Consider the following 18,504-nt stretch of genomic DNA (forward strand, 5'->3'; position numbering starts at 1 on the left):
TTTCGGGTGCCCTCAGCGGGCGGTGCCCGGATCCAAGGAGGGTATTTCGGGTCCCTCAGGGGGCGGTGTCGGTTCCAGGTGGGGTATTTCGGTGTATTTCGGGTGCCCTCAGCGGGCGTTGCCCGGATCCAAGTGGGGTATTTTGGTGCATTTCGGTACATTTCGGGTCCCTCAGGGGGCGGTTCCCCCCGCTCTCCCCTCACAGCGCGCGGCGCTCCCGCCCGGTGCGCGCGCAGCGGAGCGGGCGGGGCCTGCGCATGCGCGGTGGGGCGCGCGCCCGCCCGCCCGGCTGGTGCGTGCGAGGGAGAAGATGGCGGCGGCGGGGGCGGCGGCGGCGTGAGCGGCCGGGACCGCCGAGTGCCCGCGGGACGCGCGGCCAACATGGCCCTGCACGGCGCGCAGGTACCGCCCGTCCCCGCGCCCGGACCCTGCCCAACCGCACAGCCCCCCCCCGACCCGCGCGGGGGCTCCCGGCGGGCGGGCGGGCCCCGCGGTGGGGGGGAGCGTGGTGGCCGGGAGTAGGCCCAGGGTGATTGTGCACGTTCATTGAATGTGCGGAGCGGCCGCGGGCGCGGCGGATCCGGCGTTTCCCGCGTGGAATCGGAACTCTGGAGGGGGTCTGGGGGTTGGGGGGTGGCCCTGGGCCGGGGTCGGTGCCACCACGGTGGGGGTCGGTGCTGAGCCCGCGCCCGGGGGTGGCTCGGACAGAGCCCGTGGCTGCGGCTTCGCGTTTTTATTTTGGGTAGGGGGGAGAGAGGCAGAAGCGATTCTATAACGAGAAGGGAATAAGGAGATTTGTAAAGTAATCCTCCCCCTTCCCCCCGCCCAAACCCTCGCTAAAGCCCGAGCGCATCGGGGTGCAAAGGGCTGAGTGTTGCAAGATCGCCGCGCACGGGGCTGCGGATTCCCTGATCCCGCTGGCTGAGCCGCCCGGATTTGTGCACAGAGTGGGGAAAAAAAACTGCAGGCGTGGTGGTTTTTCTGCTGGAAGTTTACAGCTCCGTTCCTGGGCTAATCCGGGGTGTGCTTAGAGCAAAAGGATTGAATGGGTTCACTTCGCTGTTTCTTTTTCCCTTTAAGGTTTTTCTCCCCAGGAAGGTTTAAGGCAGGACTGTCAGGAAAAACCTGTGTTTATTTGCAAGACTTCGTGCAACTTTAGGAAATAATAAAGTTTGGGAAAGTTTGATGGTGTTAAAGGTAATTTCGTCAAGGTTCCCTGTGTTCTGTAACAGACAATGTACTTCATAAAACAGAAGTTGTTTCGAAGAAGGTGATGCTTTCTTTAGAATTGTGTATTTTTTTTCCTGAAGGCATTTCAGGTACACATCAAACGAAGTTGTGCTCTGGTGGCACTGACAGGGATTTCTCCATAAAGAAAAGTTTGTAATCAGTAAAGACTATAATGATATTTCATGTCCAGCCTCATTTATTTATATTTGAGAGCAGCAGGGGAGTGATTTTGTTTCCGTAGGTGGTCTGAGGCCCATGTCAGTTTCTGGAGTTTGTTACAAATTGTTTGAAAATATTTGTATCTTTCAACTTTGCTTTCAAAGTGGAGGAAACTCACTCTGGTTTTGGACTTTTTTTTTTTTTACTATGCTAATGAATGGTGATTACAATCAGGTGTATCAGAATGATTCAATGTCCAGCTCGAGGGCTGTTTCACACCTCGTTTTCCCCTCCCCTGTTTGGTAAGTTTGGGGTTCCCATTGCGGATTTTTTTCTTTATTTAGAAGAATTAAGGGCATTTTTGTGTCTGTAATTAATTATGTTGGTGTACCTTGAAACAAAACCAAGTCAGGCTGATGGTTTAGTTGGCAGTGAAGTTCTGCAGAGCTGAAATTAAAACTAGACTGTAAATTCATCTGAAGTAGTAACTTGAACATTTGCTATTTTAAATCGACTCCTTCTATAGGTTAATGCACATATTTGGGTCTCCTGAGGATTGCTGTGTGAATTTATATAAACTTTGGAAGCAAATCTGCAAGAAATCTTTTAGCCAGTGCTTTGTTTGTGTCATTAAACAGCCCGTTTTTGTATTTTTGGATTTTTTGTTTGTTTCCAAGTGTACAAAGTTTATTTAGATGCTTTCTGGGATTCATGTGAGTACAAATTCTAGAACAATATAATGCCAATTTAAGTAACAATGTTTTGGACTCTTTTGGATGAAAACCCTGAAGAAAAGTTCAGGGATAATATCAAGTGTAGGATTTTTCTTTTCTATTTTAGAATGATAGTGTTGCAGATGAGTAGAAAAAAATAAGATTTTTGATACAAGTTGTCTGCTCTGAGCACAAGATAAATAACATTATTGGGTCATTCTGTTCCTGTCATGATGCAGAGTTGTGGGCAGAAAGAAGTGTGTCATTTTTCCCTGTCATTGTAATTTGGGTGTACAGTAATTGAGATATTTTTTGTCACACAGGGGGATAAAGGTCTTCAAGAAAATGATGCTGCTCTTACAGCCCAAATGCACAGTCAGATTCATGTAACAGTGGGCAGGAATGTTTCCTGTCAGTCTGCACGTTGTGACAAACGACTCATGAAACACTCATATAAAAGGCTTCCTAAGGGGCATTAATTTGGGATGGTCAGCTCATCAGCAAGCACAGGAGTGTGTAGGATAACACGGTTTAGGTATTGCTGGTTTGTCCCTCTGTGTTCCATGTCATTATTTCATAATCATTTCATGAGATATTTAAGTGGTGCTGTCAGACTTCTGGGTGTGTGCTGGGCAAATTCAAAATCTGTCCCTTTTTTTAAGGTGAGCTTTTAGTAAACCTGCTGTATCACTACATGGCCCTAAAGATGTTAAGCTGATCTAGTTAAAACCATTTGTCATCAAGGGCATCTAAAAATCTCTTTAGAAAAAAAGAAAAGAGCTGAAAAACTATTTCCCTGTTTGGAAAGAGTGAAACTGTCGAACTGTACAAACTGTTGTTTTAGCCCCTTTTTCTATTGTTTTTCATAGAAAGAATTAATACAGAGGCATCATTTCTAAATCCTGTGAAAACAAGTTGAGCAGAAGAAAGGATCCCATGGCAGGATGAATCATTTATGCTTGTTTTGTCCTTCCACCATTACCGTGGTGTCAAGTGAACCCGGTGCCATTTTAAACGTCCCTCGTTGCCCCCAAACCAGGCTGGGGTAGAAACCAAGCGGGTTTGGGTGCAGGAAAAAGCTGAACAAGCTCCTGAGCTGCTCATCCTCACCCAGGATGTGTCTGTCTGGCAACCAGAAGAACTGGAACTCGGAACATGGCATGCAACCCGACTCCTGAAACACTGCACTGCAAAGTGCCTCTTTTATGGCCGGCTTGGAGGGCTGTTCCCTGGCAGGGTGTAGGTTGATGTTCCCTTAAGCCAGGGCTGTTTCTAGAAGAACAAAAAAAAAAAAAAGGCAGCAGTCTGCAGGCATTTGTGCTGTGCTCCCTTTGCAGTGCATTGCCTGATGTTTGTGGGGATTAGGAAATCGATGTCTGAGAAATAATGTTAAAAAATGGTTGTTCTGCAGCTGGATGAGTTTTTTGTGTGTGATGTTGGAGTGTCCTTACAGGGAGAAAGAAGTGGCTGGGGAGAGGGCAGTGTGGATTGTGGAAACACACTGAGAATAGGTGGGACACCCTGACCACAGAGTGAAAGGTGGCTCTGGAAAAGGGCAGTTTGGTTGGATTTGGAGAGAGGTGTTGGAGTTCATCCTCTGCTGCAGCTGCTGTTCAGTTGCTGTCCCGTGTTTTAAAGGGCTGGAGAAGCTGAATTTGTGTCCCATTCTTTTATTTATTTTTTGAGCCCTGCTCTCACTGTTCAGGAGGGTCCATCCTTTTGCCCACGGAGTGAGTGGTTACTCAGGGCTTGTGTGATCTGGGAAATTCAGGCTGAATCTGAGAGTTTCTGTAACCAGAAGGTCTCATTTGCCTTTCTAAAATGTGAATGGTGAATCCACACGGAGTAAAGTGGGTGAATGTGGGTTGCTTGACTTAAAAAAAGGAAGTCTGGGAAAACTGACATAGAACTTAAATTTGGAGCTATATGGAAGCCTGCAAATAGACTAAAACCCACAGGTTTTGTGAATCACTGCTATTTTTTTCTGTGCATTGTAGACTATAGCACTGATCTGGAGACGTTTTAGAATGGATCCAGCCATCTACCTATTAATAAATCCAGTTTTTATAGGCAGTTGCTTAGACACACTGCTTTGGCCATTCATGGAGCTGTTAAAATACTTGTAAAGTTAAGTGGGGTTTTGTTTATAGGTAAACTGAGCAGTCTCCTTTCTGTTCAGTGCTCGACACACAACATGCTGTGTCGTACAAAACAGCCAAATCTGTTGTAATAGAAGTTGCTGGCCTTGGGCCATTGGATTATAGTCATTTGTCACTCTAATGCCATTTCAGCAATGTAGATGTTCATTTCCAAAGAATTAAACGTGCTGGAACTGCGTTTTTTTTTCTTTTTGATGGAAGTGTTTTATGTGTGACCATTAAACATACAACTGGGGATTAGGGAACAAAGGGCTGTGCTTCATGGTGAAAAAAAGTGTGTGTGTCCATGTGTGTGTATGGACATTCCATAATGGAATAGTCTGATGGTTTAAAATTGGCATTCTGAGCCCTGTTTTTATTTATGAAATCTCAGCATATGCATTTAGGACTGTTTTAAGTATTCTAAATAATGATTATTTTTGAAACACTTTAAAGGATTCTGTTATGTTGGTGCTCATGTTAATATATTCATTAATGCTTTAATAGAGTAAAACTTTGATGTGCATCAGTCTTTTCATTTTGTATTTGACTCTCTAATACCTCCCTTATTTGCAGATGTTCTTGATATTTTAAATATGTGTAAGAACTTTTCCTCCTTGTTTGCCAGCATAGGATTTATTGATCTTTCAGTGTGTGCTACAAGGTCTGTTTTTCTTCACCTGTAGTCAGGCAGGGGGTACCTTAAATCACAGTAGCCCTAACAAAGTGTTTGTGTAAGGCTTATTTAAGTCATGCACCTTATGAAAAAGCACCTGAGCTTAAAATTAAGAAAGGCCTTTTTGATCCTCTGTGGTAGTCACAGATGTTGGTGCTGGAGGAAAAAAAATGTGCAGGAGAGTTTTGGGGAATTTTGCTTCTTACAATATTGTATGTGAATTCATACCATGTATGGAAGCTTTAAAAGAAGCATTGTATGTTATTTGCATTGGAATTATAGTAGGAAAGAAAGGGATATAAAATCAGCTTCCATGGAGGGTGATGTTAACACAAACTGGAAAATCACTCAGGGGATCTGTAACTTTCTTACTTTGTTAAAAAAGTAAATACCCCAGTTGAGGTTGAGCTTTGAGGTGGAAGAGAAAAATGCACTATCTGTAAGAAACTGTAAAGAAGAACATGTCTCTAAAGGCTGTGTGAAAAGATGCATTTAAAAAAAACATGTAAGAAAGTCGCTTTTCTTCAAAGATTTCTGTGTATGAAAGACTTATTTTGTTTGAATTGCACTGAGTGTGCAGCAGAAACAGCAGAGCTGTTCCCTCAGTGCAACGAGCATGTTTTCCATACTTTCAGAGCCTGTTGTGGTGATTCACAGGTAGCCTGCCTCATTTTTCTCCATGAATGTTGCAGGCTGGCAGAGCGTTTGCTGCTGTAACTTCAAATACAGAAGTCATGTATCATTCATACAAAGAAGTGAGGGCAGCTTTTGGTGTGGAAATATTTTGGCTTGTGTGAGGGATGCCTTTGTAGGTGGTACAGCAACGTGGTACCATCAAGGATACTGTTAATCCCTTTGGTTCTTGGTGCAGGAATTGGGCTGGATGGAGAGGGACATGGAAAATATTCAGTGTCTTTGTGTGATGGGAGGAACAGGCAATTAAATTACTTGTGTTCAGATAATGATTGTGGATCATGTTACTTAGGAGGCTGTTTGGTTGAAAATGAGGCTGTACTGGTACAAAGTATGGGATGGCCTTGTCATTTTAGATGTAAGGATGATAAAAGGAGAGGGAAATCAAGCAGAGAGAAAAGGAGTCATTGTCAGCACAAGAAACAGCTGAAGTGCAAAAAGAATCAAGTTCTCTTGAGTTCCAGTCTCCTTCAGTCTATCCATTAAATCATATGGGCTCCAATAATAGCTGTTACCCAAGAAAGCAAGAAATGGCACTTTAATGTCCTAAAGCATGGAAAAACCTCACTTGCTGTTCCTCTCCTGCCTTTGGGATACAAACCCAAAGCTGCCTCTGCTTGAAAATTTCTGTGGAGCACTGTAGTTGCTGGACACAAAGTTGGAAAAAAGTCAAAGACAACTTACTTGGGTGATTTCCAACACTCCCTTTCTTCTCAGCTGAAGCCTCTGACCACAGACCTTCACAAGGAGTTTAAGCTTGCTTGAATCACAGGTAGTGAGACCTCCCTGACAGAACCTGGGACATCCAAAAAAGGGTTTATGCTGTGCCTGTGCTTTCAGAGCCAGCAGGAATGAGAGACATAAAATCACCATCCTGGCATTGCAAGCGACACAAAATGTAAGTGCAGCAGAACCACGAGGGTGTGAAAGAGGAGCAGTCAAGCTTTCAGGGCAGGAGAAATAAAGCTGCAGAGTGTGCTCATGACAACAGGTTTGTGTTCTCAGTCTTTTGATCTTCACCTTAATCCAGGCACAGCCCTGAGCTGTGGTGGCCACTCTTGTTTGCTGCGAGTCCAAGTGAGCAGAAACAGCAGATGCTGGGATGGCATTGCAGGTGTTGCCACAGCTCTGAGTTTCCTGCACTGGGGGCAATAAAGATAGTGGGCATGTATTACACTTAGCACTAATGGTTGTCACATTAAGGCCAATATGACTTCCAGCTGTAGTGTAATTACATCCATAAAATGGAGCTTTCCCTGAGTTCTCCTCAGTGTTCACCCCTGGATCGATGCAGGAGGGGCAGCTGGGCACATTCTCTCCCCTCTCCCCTCTGTGCCCCTGGTTTGGTGCCCATGGCCAGGAGTTGCCCTGGGCCAGAGGGATCCCTCATTCCCCACAGTGCTCCATGGGGGGGCTGAGCTGTGTAGCACATGCACGTAGAGCATTGTCATGGGAATATGACTTGATAGTTGGTCTGAATTCCTCACAGATGTTTGTAGCCCAAAATTGTAGCACTAGAAAAAAAAACAATATGAAAGGTGCTTTTTAGCCATTTGTTTTGCACATGAATTTTTTTGTGTTTGTGCTTTAAATTTATTTATTTTATGACAACATTTTTAAAACCAAACTGCTTACAATTAGTGAACAACTGCTCATTGGTCAGCCCCAAGTGTGAGTGTCCAGCACATTCATTGTGTTTACTGAGTAGCCAGCAATATTTGGTAATGTCAGACATCACTAGCTTGAAACTGGAATCAGTTTGTTTTTTCTAGTTCAGTTGGTATTTTCTGTCTTATTTGCAAAACAGCCATTTTGAACAATTGTGTGAGTAACTCATCACATTTATGGAATGTCTTTATGATCTGCAAGATGTTTTAATTAGATTTGGGACCAGAGGAGGCAGACTACACCCCCATGAGAAGCGTGTTCTTCCAAAAGCTGCCTAGATTGGTGCTGTTTGAGAGTGGAAGGTATTATAAATTCCCAGTGTGCTGAAATGTGAGGGTGTGGTTTGTTCAGCCTTGTCAGTGTCATGGGCTAGATTGTAATTTGCTGCTCCTTTTGTGGAGGTCTCCAAAAACCATCAGTGGGTGATGGAGAGGATGGAAGAGGTGCTGGAGTTGCAGACTCCTGTGGGGAGAGGCTGAGGGAGCTGGGGGTGTTTAGCCTGGAGAAGAGGAGGCTCAGAGGTGACCTCAGCACTGTCTGGAACTGCCTGAAGGGAAGTTCTGGCCAGGTGGGGGTTGGTCTCTTCTCCCAGGCACTCAGCAATAGGACAAGGGGGCACGATGGGCTCAAGCTCTGCCAGGGGAAATTGAAGTTGGAGAGCAGAAAAAACTTCTTTGCAGAGAGAGTGCTCAGGCATTGGAATGGGCTGCCCAGAGAGGGGGTGGATTCCCCATCCCTGGAGGTTTTGAACCTGAGCTTGGCCATGGCACTGAGTGCCATGATCTGGTAAAGGGACTGGAGTTGGCCCAAGGGTTGGACTTGGTGGTCTCGGAGGTCTTTTCCAACCCAATCCATTCTATAATTCTGTGATTCTATGGATGTGGCACTGAGTGAGAATCCACCATGTCTTGATCCAACCCCACTGTGATCACCAGAGTGCCCTGGGCTGGTGATCACAGTGGAGTTGGATCAAGGGTTGGACTTGATGATCTTGGAGGTGTTTTCCAACCCAATCCATTCTATGATTCTATGGATGGAGCTGTCTGTGTACTCTGATTGCAGAGCCTTGTGGGCTTTATCAGTAACAGTTTGTCCATATACTCTGGTTTAGCCCCTTTTTCTCCCTCAGAAAACAAGAAAATTTCAGTCTTTGGGACTGTAAATATGTTGAGAATTACCTTCAGTGCTCTGTTCTGCATTCTGTTCATTCATATTGCAAAACTAATCTGGATGCTAATGGGAGATCTTGTCCAGGGGAGGGCATGAAGTAGCAGCACTATCAGTGTTAAGTCTTTTGAAATGAGCTATGTAAAAACAAGTGTTACAATTGTCACTGTTACCGTGCAGTGAAGCTACTGCTGTATTCATACCTAGTTTTTAATGCTGTCACTTAAAAATATGAGTGTTTAATATGTTTACTCTCTGGGTGTGGTGGCAGCAGTGCATTAATCTGTGCCCTTGTTCTAACAGTGATCTTGCATCTACATCAAATTGTGTTGCAGATCCTTAAGCTCTAAAATGATCTCAGGGGGCGGTGGCGTCGTGTGGTGTCCCAGTTCTCATTTTAACTTCCGTACCCCTTCTAAATACAAAGTTGCTGTCGAGAGCTTTGCCAGATCCTCCCAGGTTTCCACCTGCCACTTTGCCACACGTTGTGCTGGTAGAGGAGATGAATGGCTGAGAATTCCCTGGGAATCAGGACTTTGGATGGTGTCCCCAGGGACATCCAGCACACACGGGTGTCACCTGGTGAAGTGCTGGGAGGGCTTGGAGTTCCTTCAGGGAGGAAACAACCACTGTAGAATTGCTCCTAAACTTCAGCAGATACAGATCTTAAAATATCAGAGACTTTATTATGTAGTGCTGGTTGTGTTTCATTTCTGTGATTCCCTTGACTCATTTAGCAATCACTGTGTTTTTCACAAGTTCTCTGGTTTATTTTTGGCTGTTTGTCTTTGAGATTATAACTGACTGTGGGCAGGTCACAACTTGAAAAGGAGAAAGTCTCATTCCTTCTTGTTCCTGGCCACTTGAATCTTCTGCTTTATGCTGGTAATTATCTGGATCGTTTTTTCCTCAGTTTGAGTGTTAAGCATCTCACTGATCATTCTGTGTGTGCCAGATCTGGCACAGGGAAAGAGGTGGGGTTGTGAATCCAGCCAAACAAAAAGGCAAATAAAACCTGTGTGGCCTTGGTGAATGGAGCAGGTGGTGTGTGTTTGTAATGACCAGGCAGTGTTTTACTGTCACTGCTGATTGTGTCACCCCTGGACAAGCTCTGGGTATCATTACCTTTTGCATTGACTTTTTTCATTCTCTCTTCCTGGCCAACATGGCTTTGATAGGACTTTGCACCATGTTTAGGTGAATACTAAACTTTTTAGGTTAAATCTCGATCCTGTGCATTCAACACTTCAAAACTTTAGGGTTGAGATGTGAAGTTAGACCTTCAAAGGAGGTGTGCCAGTCCTGGGTAAGGGGCTCAGCTGCCTTCCCAAGGTGCTAATCTGTGTTCCTTGTCAGGAGGGAGTCCAGATAGGTCATTTTTACCTCACCTAATCTTAGCAGTCTCAAATCCTGCCCTGAGTAATTGCTTGTGAAAAGCCTTGTGTGGGTGACTCGTCTGCCGTGCTGCTCTCAGGGATAGGTTTTAATTTTCCACAGCATTTGGCTACAGTCATTCAGAGCCTGTGCATTCATTTCCCAGGTTGTTCCAGTGGATTTTTCAACTTGTTTGACAAACTGGAACAGCAATTTCCTTCCTGCCCAGGGTGGAATCATTCCCCGGGATGGGTCTCTATTGATCCTGTGAGATGTTGGTCCTCTGTGAAGATGTGGAGAGTGGGAATAAGCAAAGAAAATGCTGAACATGCACAAACCTATGGGAAACAAATAAAGATACAAACAGCCTGAATTTCTGTGCAGCTTTGCTTTTGATTCCTTGGCTGTAGAAACGTCATTTCAGTGTAATTTAAGTGTCTTAATATGGTGCCACCTTGGATGTTGGACACTGTATTTGCAAGGTTGGCACTTCCAGCTTCTTGGAAAGAGTGTCCACATGGAGCAGCTCACAAGAGAGACAATATGAGATACATCCTCTCTAAGTGAAGAGATTCCTGACAACAGTAGAAAGATTACATGATTCCAGAATTTTGGTTGATAGTTCAGCTTTTGGAGGGCAGGATGGGCTGACAGGCACTGACCAGTTCTTTTATTCCTTTGCTGTCTACCAATAACTTCAGATCCTGTGTCAGCTCCTCATCTGATTCTTGTTCCTCATCTTCGCCCTCATCAAGCCAACTGTAATATTCTTGAACTACTTAAAATGTGCCTATATTTAAACCTGTTTAATTTCTTAAAACTCACGTGCTTGCACTTTCTTCCTAGAGCTCTGCTTCTCTCTTTTCCCTTTTAATAACCTCATCCATGTCCAGATCTATTAGTTTTACTTCTTTAAACCGTGGATTTGAAGGATAAAAGCAGAGCCTGTGAGGTAAATTCAGGTATAGTAAGCACAGAGGAAGGGCTTTGCTCTGCCAGGGCACTGCCAGGCACCTCTGTGAGCTGGAAGCCATTCCAGGAAAGCCTTTGTTCCAGTAGCCCAGAGCATCCTGCCTAGCTGGGATAGGAATGTGCTGGCTCCTGGATACCTCAGGCTGTGTGTGCATGGCAAGGGAAGCTCCATGTGCTGCTCTTCACCTGGAGGAACTGAGAGAAGCTTGTGGAAAAGAGTCCTTCAGGATCTGAGTTGCCAGCATGTCTGCTGAATAAAGATTCAGTAAAATGTGGATTTATGCAGCGTTATCTGCAGCTTGAGTGGACAGCCAGGAGGTGTCCAAGGGCAATCTGGAATTTAATGTGGCCAAAGCAATGCAGAACTGATTTTAGGGCTATGTTCATACAGGTTTGTCCCACTGTAGGTATCTGGCACTGAACATTGCAGCTCTAATGATTTTAGTTTGGCAGAGAGAGGAAAAAAAAACCACCAAGAGTTTTCTGCTGGGAAGTATTAGATAAAATTACTAAGGGATTGTTTTGCCTGCCCCACCTGTAATAAAATAGTGGTTAAACTGGCTGTGTTCTTGAGTAACTTCCAAGTTCTCCCTCCTCAGAGCTTATCATGCTGTAGTAAAGCAGAATAATTCAGGTCTTAATTGTTTTTGTTCTTCATTATAGAGAGAGTTTACAATTTGCACAGTAAACTCAATAACTAGTTCAGTGCATGAGGAGCCTGAAGAGCTTGAGGTAAATGTGTTTGCTGAGTTATGAAACTGGTGTTTTCAGACTCTTGGAGGGTGTGAATGGAGAGCCTTGGCCACTGGTGTTGGACCAATTCTGGAATTCAGAACTGAAGATCAGGAGTATTCCTGGAACAAGAAAAGTGGGGACTGTGCAAGGTGATGGGTTGGGTTTTATTCTACCTTTTCTCCCCCCTGCTGATTATGTTGATCATTTTATAGGCAACTTCCTTGGGCTGGATGTGCTTCGTGGCAGCTGCTGTTTGAGGTGGCAGGATGCCAACAGGCACCTCGTTTTTGGTAACAGAAAGATGAGTGTACATAAACAGAATTTGTTTGGGTGTAAGAAATTGCCTCATGTTTTGGCAGGTTTTTGTATGGTTGTCGTTCAGTTTGTTGCTCTGATTTAAAATATGTTATATAATTGATGAAAAAGAGCACATCCTTCTTTGAGTATTTGAGTTACAATATTCAGGGTGAATGTTCTGTACCCTCAGGGTGATAAGATCAGGCTGGAGGGCCAAACCTGCCCTTCCAGTAGTGCCTCAGCTGCTGCTCTGCCTGGGAACTGGTTTTTCTTCTGATCAGAAAAGGACTTTTAGAGAATGATCAGTCTTTTTTTTTTTTCTCCCATAATGGAATAAATCCCCCTCAGATTAATTCATGTGCAGAAAATGTGTAACTTCTTCAGCTGTAAGAATTCTGTAATAACACCCAAAAAACCCCTGAATTGGTGGGGGAAAAAAGGAGTGGTGTTGTCATGCACTGTATTTTTGAGCCTTTGATACCTTAAGTGGTGGGCAGGCAGAGTTGCACTGACTCTCGGGCTCAGCTGACCTACATTTACCTGGCTCTGATCTTTCCCCAGGCACTGTGCAGATGTGTTAATGTTCTAGTTTTATGCTGCAGGCTGATGATAAAGGACTGGAAGCTGTACTGAGGCTTTGCTCATGATTCGTTGCATTTTCATCTATTAAAAGCTTTAATATGCAACTGCTCCACCTTAAAGTACAGCTTCATTTCCATACATTTGTATTTGTAAAAGTGGACTTAATTGTTTCATGAAAGGGGTTTTTTCAGAAAGTGATTTGCCTAAAATACTCCTCTGTGGTAGAGTTGTAAATGCATGGCCAGTGGGTGCTCAGAGCTCCTGGTTGTGGGATCTTGGTTGCAAATTCAGAACCTGAAAAAAGCCCGAACAACAAACCTGTTTTTCAGTTTCACAGTTTTGCCTGTGCTTTTTAAAGCATTTTAGCAATGAGTTTCTTGAGATTTGGGAGCTTGGAAAATCTTGTATCTGGTTAAGTAATCGTTTGTGTGGCAAGACTTGAATGGATCTCTGCTCAGAGGGAAGGAGAACCTGAGGGAGGGCTGCATTTTCCTAAACTTCCCATAAAAATAATTGATAAACCTTGAGAAAATGGGAGGGAAGTAGAGGATGAGGAAGCAATGCCAGGTTTGCTGCTGGGATGAGTAATATGAGAGTGTTTTCTCTGCTAATAAAACCCAAGTGCAGTCATATGCATGTGCCCTTTTTTCCTTGCCAGAAAATACACTTCTGTTGAATGGTTCCTTTTCTCCCTTCACTCCAGCCTGTCCCCCAGAGCTGTAAGAATTTAAGCCCAGATTGTCTGACTTAGGCTACACATCACCTATTTCATCTGTTCATATGGGAACTAGTTTGACTTGTTTGGACTTCTGCTTAAGATACTGAGAGGTGGCAAGGACCAATTCAACTGTAAAAGCTTATTTTTAACTCGTTTGTGGAAAAGCAGTTGAAGTGGGAGTATTTGCAGCCTCAACTAATTTGACTGGAAGATCTGAGGCTGTTGGGTAGCAGATGAAAGCCACGTTAATGCTTCTTGAAAGCACAAGTTGACAGTTCATTTTCCCATCTTTCTTGCAGCACAGGTGATGCCAGGAGGGAGATGCATCAGCAGTGCTATTTCTACCCATTTTTCTAGGACAGGCAGCTGTGGAACACGTACTCATCCTGCTTTTATTCCTCCAGGACAATGTTCCTATTGCCAGACTGGAACACCAGTGAGATTCATTACAGGCAGGAGGGTAACATTAGCACTCATTTTTTTGAGTGATTAAGGAGACCACAGCAAAAAACAGTCAACATGGAGAGAGTCTGCAGGTCAGGCATTTTAATCTTTCAGGGTCTTTTTCCCCCTTCTTGGAATTACTTGTGTTGCTGCAGCTTTTTTTGTCTGCATGGTTAAGATGCTGCTTGGTCTGTTATGGTGATCAGAGTTACTGCACAAATATAAAAGTGCTTTTACTTCAGTTCCTGTGTGGTCGAAAACAAAATATGGAATGGAATAGAATAGAACAGATTAGAATAGAATAGAATCAGTTGGGTTGGAAGAGACCTCCAAGATCATCAAGTCCAACCCTTAATCCAACCCCACTTTGATTACCAGATCATGGCACTCAGTGCCACGTCCAGTCTCACCTTAGAAACCTCCAGGGTTGGAGAACCCACCCCCTCTCTGGACAGCCCATTCCAATGCCTGAGCACTCTGTAAAGAATTTCTTTCTGATATCCAACCTAAACCTGCCCTGGCAGAGCTCCAGCCCCTGCCCTCTTGTTCTACTGTTGGTTGCCTGGGAGAAGAGACCAACCCCCACCTGGCCAGAACTTCCTTCAGGCAGTTCCAGACAGTGCTGAGGTCACCTCTGAGCCTCCTCTTCTCCAGGCTGAACACCCCCAGCTCCCTCAGCCTCTCCCCACAGCACTTGTGCTCCAGTCCCTTCTCCAGCCTCGTTGCTCTTCTCTGGCCCCGCTCCAGCCCCTCATTTATTGTGGAGATTTGTTTGGTTAATTTATTTTATGTAATTTATGTTACAGTCTAGCAGCAGTTGGTGTCTTGAAGATGTAAAGGTGATGGCATTGATGAAATGATTTGTTCCAAGTGGTGCAGGCTCTGCTGGAGTGCAGCTGGATGTTACACTTGTAATCATATTAGAGATTAAGTTGGAAACTGATTCCAGTTCTGTTGTGACTGGGAACCCCAGTGACTGACAGTCAGCAGGATTTGGGGTGCTGCTCTGAGAGAGGTGTTTAACATGAGTGGTTTAAAGGGGTGCTGGATACAGGGAAACCTGATTCCTTGCAGGGTGTCAGACTGGACACAGAAATTGGTGACAGCAGCTCAGTGGTGAGTTGGAAACACTGCACCAGCTTTCATAGTCTCATTCATTCAATATTCTCAGCATGAATAAATTGCAAATGTGTTATACTTTAAAAAACCCCTCTATTTATTTAATACTCTATTTATATAATACTCTAGTCTCACAATTTGAGCCTCTTTAAGAAGGAAGCAAAGATACAGGTTTTTGGTGTCCTCCCTTCAGTCACACAGGAAGCAGAGTAGAACTACAGTTGGATCTGCTTCTTTCAGTTGTTTTCAGGAATGGAGTTGTACTTAGTTCTTTTTTGTACTCCCCAGAGCTGTATGAGAATGTTTTGCATTCGGGGCCCAAACTTTAATTGCAAAATCCTGATCAGTGGGAATAAGGCAAATAAATCTGAAGCACTGGAGCATCCATGTCACCAGCAGCTTCATGTGAAGAGACACCATTTCAGAATGACACAAAGTATTTAATTTTGCTTTCACTCTTTAAAACCATTTTTATTTTATGTATTGGCTGTGGTTGTGTCAGTGTCTGGAAGGACACATTGGGGTATGTTATTGTACCAATCCACCTATTGCCATCTCAGTCTTAAGGTTTATTCAAGTGTTATTTGCTTTTATTTTCATCCATGGTCTCACAGGTGTGACATCTGCAAGAAGAGACATCCACATCTGAAAACTCCAAAAGTTCAGAACTTATTAAAAACCAGGGAGGAAATCGACCCTTGTGAATATTTGTCTTTTTAAAGTCACATTGTTTGTTAAACCTCAATATGGAAGATACCAGATGCAAACCCATAAATTTTTGATCATGCATTTTATTATGTTGGTCTGTGTTAACTGAAGTTTAGTTAAATCATGGTAATTTTAGTGGCATCTCTGGTAAATGGTTGAATTGTGTTATACCTGGGAATGGCAGAATGGGATGGATCCATCAGTACCTTTGGGGTTTGCTCTTCTGTTTTTCCATCCCAAAGGAGGAATTTGGTAACACTGACAAGAAAGTGGAAAGGTAGCAAAGGTAGAGTTGTTGTCCCATGAATCCCCCACTCCAAGAATTCCACAAAGCCTCATTCCTTCCACACACCTCCACCCACCCCACAGGAAGTTATTATTTTCCATCCAATTTTCTTACACACCTGCAGATGGAAGATCATTGAGATTTGTGTGGTGTTTTGATACTGCTCTTGGTCTGTGGCAGAAATGCAGCTCACCAGGCTGCAGGATCTCAAGGGACCCTGGAATACCCTGAATGCAAGGCCAGTGGTTGCTCTGCAGGGTTGGATAATCTGGGCAGGAGCAGGAGCAGCGTGAAGTACGTGCTCCAAAAAAAGGGAGAGAGGATTCCTTCCCAGGAGCCAGGACAGGAGAGCTGTTAGAGAGGATGTGGAGATGGATTGAGAAGGAGAGGGAGGTCACATTTGACTGTGAATTAAGCCTCTTAGGGATTACATGTCTTTAAAAGTAAGTCTGGGGGTAATGTCACAGTTGGGAATTGTCAGAACTTTCCCCCAGTATTGATTGGAGTCTTGGAGTTTTCCTTCCAGATCTAGTCTTGGTGTGAAGCTGAATCCTTTGAGCTTGCTTTCTGCTCTCCTGTGTGAGTGAACACTGACACCATTGACTCCTGTTTAACATGCTTTTCAAGCAGCTGCATTTTTGTCTGAGGCCATAAATCAAAATCAATTTTTGAAACAAGCAATTGAATTCTAACCAGTGTTCTTTGCCTGGAGAAAGCTCGATTTTTTTTCATTTTGTCTCAAAATGAAATTCGTGTAGATCTCTTAATTAAACCTCAGCTTTTCACTGCTACTATTTTTGATTATTTTGAGTTTGTACGTTGCCACAAATAGTTTGTGTTAGTGTGGTGGAACCAGGCCTGGGTGTTGCTGGCTGGGCTGTGCCCACGTGCCCTGCCCTGCCTGCCCTTGGTGCTGCCCTGACGTGCCAGGCCCAGCCCAGCCCAGCCAAGCAGCTTAGCCCTGAGCACAACCTGCTCCAGGGCTCACCTGGGCTGTGCATCCCACTGCTCTTGGAGCTTGGGCAGTCCCTTTAGACCCACCACTGGGGCCTCAGAGCAGCATCACACACAATTTAGAGCTTTAGAGCAGGTTAGTTTGGCATTTAAAGGCTTCAATTCCGTGTAGCCCTAATGGGTGTTTGTTCTTAGGCAAATGCACACTTGAAAATGTATTAAAATTGGAATTGGAATCATCTGAGACTGGTTTGGCAAAGTTTTAGCATGTGCTGATGTATCTCTGTGTTTAAGTGTTATTTATAGAGTAAATTCATGCTGATGGTGAGTAGCTTGTGTAAGTTGTGTAAATAATCTAATTAAAGCTTTGATTGTTCCAAGTATTAGATTTTATTTGTCTGTGTGGGGAAAAAGCTGCCTTTGAGGTTTTGAGGTTAGGTGGAATAATTTCAGGAGTACAAGGTAGGACCCCAAAAACTCATGCTGATAATGAGATTATTTCTTGTAAAGGTGTGTTGCTTTTATAAAATCCCAGTTAAAATTGCTTCCTACTCAGGCACTTCAGGTGCAGGAAAACCTTTTAATTTTGAGTCAGTAGTGCAGTGCTCAGAAAGAAGTACCAGACCTGTGATACTTTGCTTAAAAATCTTGGTCAATTAAAAGGCTGGTATTATGTTGTTACATGGAGGAATTAGAGTTGGATTTCTGTAGCTTTTAATAGTCTAAAATTGAGATTATTGGTTTCTTTCTGTTGCATGACTGCATCAAAAATACCTCCTAAAATGTGGTGATAATTCAGCAAGTGTTTTTCTTAGGTGTGTAGTTGGAATATGATAAATTTAATTTCATATGTTGCTGAATAAAAATGGTTATAGTGAGAGTGTAAACCAAGCTAAAGTCCCATGCCAAGAACTGTGAAGCCACTGGGGTACAATTTAGGGATGTGCTGGATTTGGGTGTTGGACTTTCTCACTTGGTGGTTTGCAATTGGCTGTAGGAAGAGTTTTTCAAACATGAAATGTTTAACTGTGCTTCACTCTTTGTATCACAGATGTTCCAGTTTGTTTTGACTGTTGGAATTGTTTGCAGTCTAAACCAGATTATATTAATATTTTTTTAAACACTAAGGGGTTTTAAAATCAAATTTGCCAGACATAAAAGTGTACGTGTATAAATCACTTTTTGTGTAAGAAAACTGTGTTTTGTGCTTGCTGTGGAATTTGGCTTTAAGTTCAGCTTTGGAGTTTATGGATGGGGATGTCTGAGTTGTGTAAACCCCAAGAACGTGAGTTCATTGGAACAGACCACCTAAAGTCTGAGGAGAATCCTGGGCTTGGATTCTGCAGTTCAGGAGAGATGATAGTCCAGATTTTAATAACTATTCTGTTGTTCAACTCCCATCTAGTTAATTGTGTCTTGAAGTTAAGGATTTACCACAGGCAAGACTTGAACCTGCCAAAAAATCTTTTTTCTGGTGGGAGGGTAGAGGAGAGCAAAGAATTCTCTGGAAGGAGCATCAGAGCTCACTGAAAATAAAGGGGGTGGGGCTGGAATGGGCTGGACCAGCCTGAGCAGTGGCTCTCACAGTGGATGTCCTTCCATGTGCCAAGTGTGGTATTTTCCAGTCCTCTTTATCTGAATTGTCAGTTTGTTCAACTTACTGTTCAACTTCTTTCTGGCCTGATATCTCTGTGCTGTCCTGAATGTTCAGATGCTGTTCAGGGAATTACAGTTGGGGGTGGAAGTTCAGAGAAACTCCCAGGTGCTGGGAAATGCCAGCATGCCAGGCCTTTTCCATTGGGAATCTTCTGTGTTCATAGAACCATAGAATGGATTGGGTTGGAAAAGACCTGCAAGATCGTCAAGTCCAA

General features: G+C 43.8%; 1 protein-coding gene across 1 annotated transcript in view; it reads left to right on the forward strand.

Annotated features, from left to right (window-relative positions):
- Positions 1-280: 280 nt before the first annotated feature.
- USP10 (ubiquitin specific peptidase 10) overlaps positions 281-18,504 on the forward strand; it is a 49,658-nt gene continuing 31,434 nt past the window's right edge. Inside the window, exon 1 of the mRNA XM_071567176.1 lies at positions 281-402. Within this exon, the coding sequence (XP_071423277.1) occupies positions 382-402 (21 nt within the window). The 5' untranslated portion in view covers positions 281-381. The remainder of the gene's footprint in view (positions 403-18,504) is intronic.

This window comes from Pithys albifrons, chromosome 12 (genome assembly GCF_047495875.1).
Source record: "Pithys albifrons albifrons isolate INPA30051 chromosome 12, PitAlb_v1, whole genome shotgun sequence".
In the NCBI taxonomy this organism is placed as follows: Eukaryota; Metazoa; Chordata; class Aves; order Passeriformes; family Thamnophilidae; genus Pithys; species Pithys albifrons.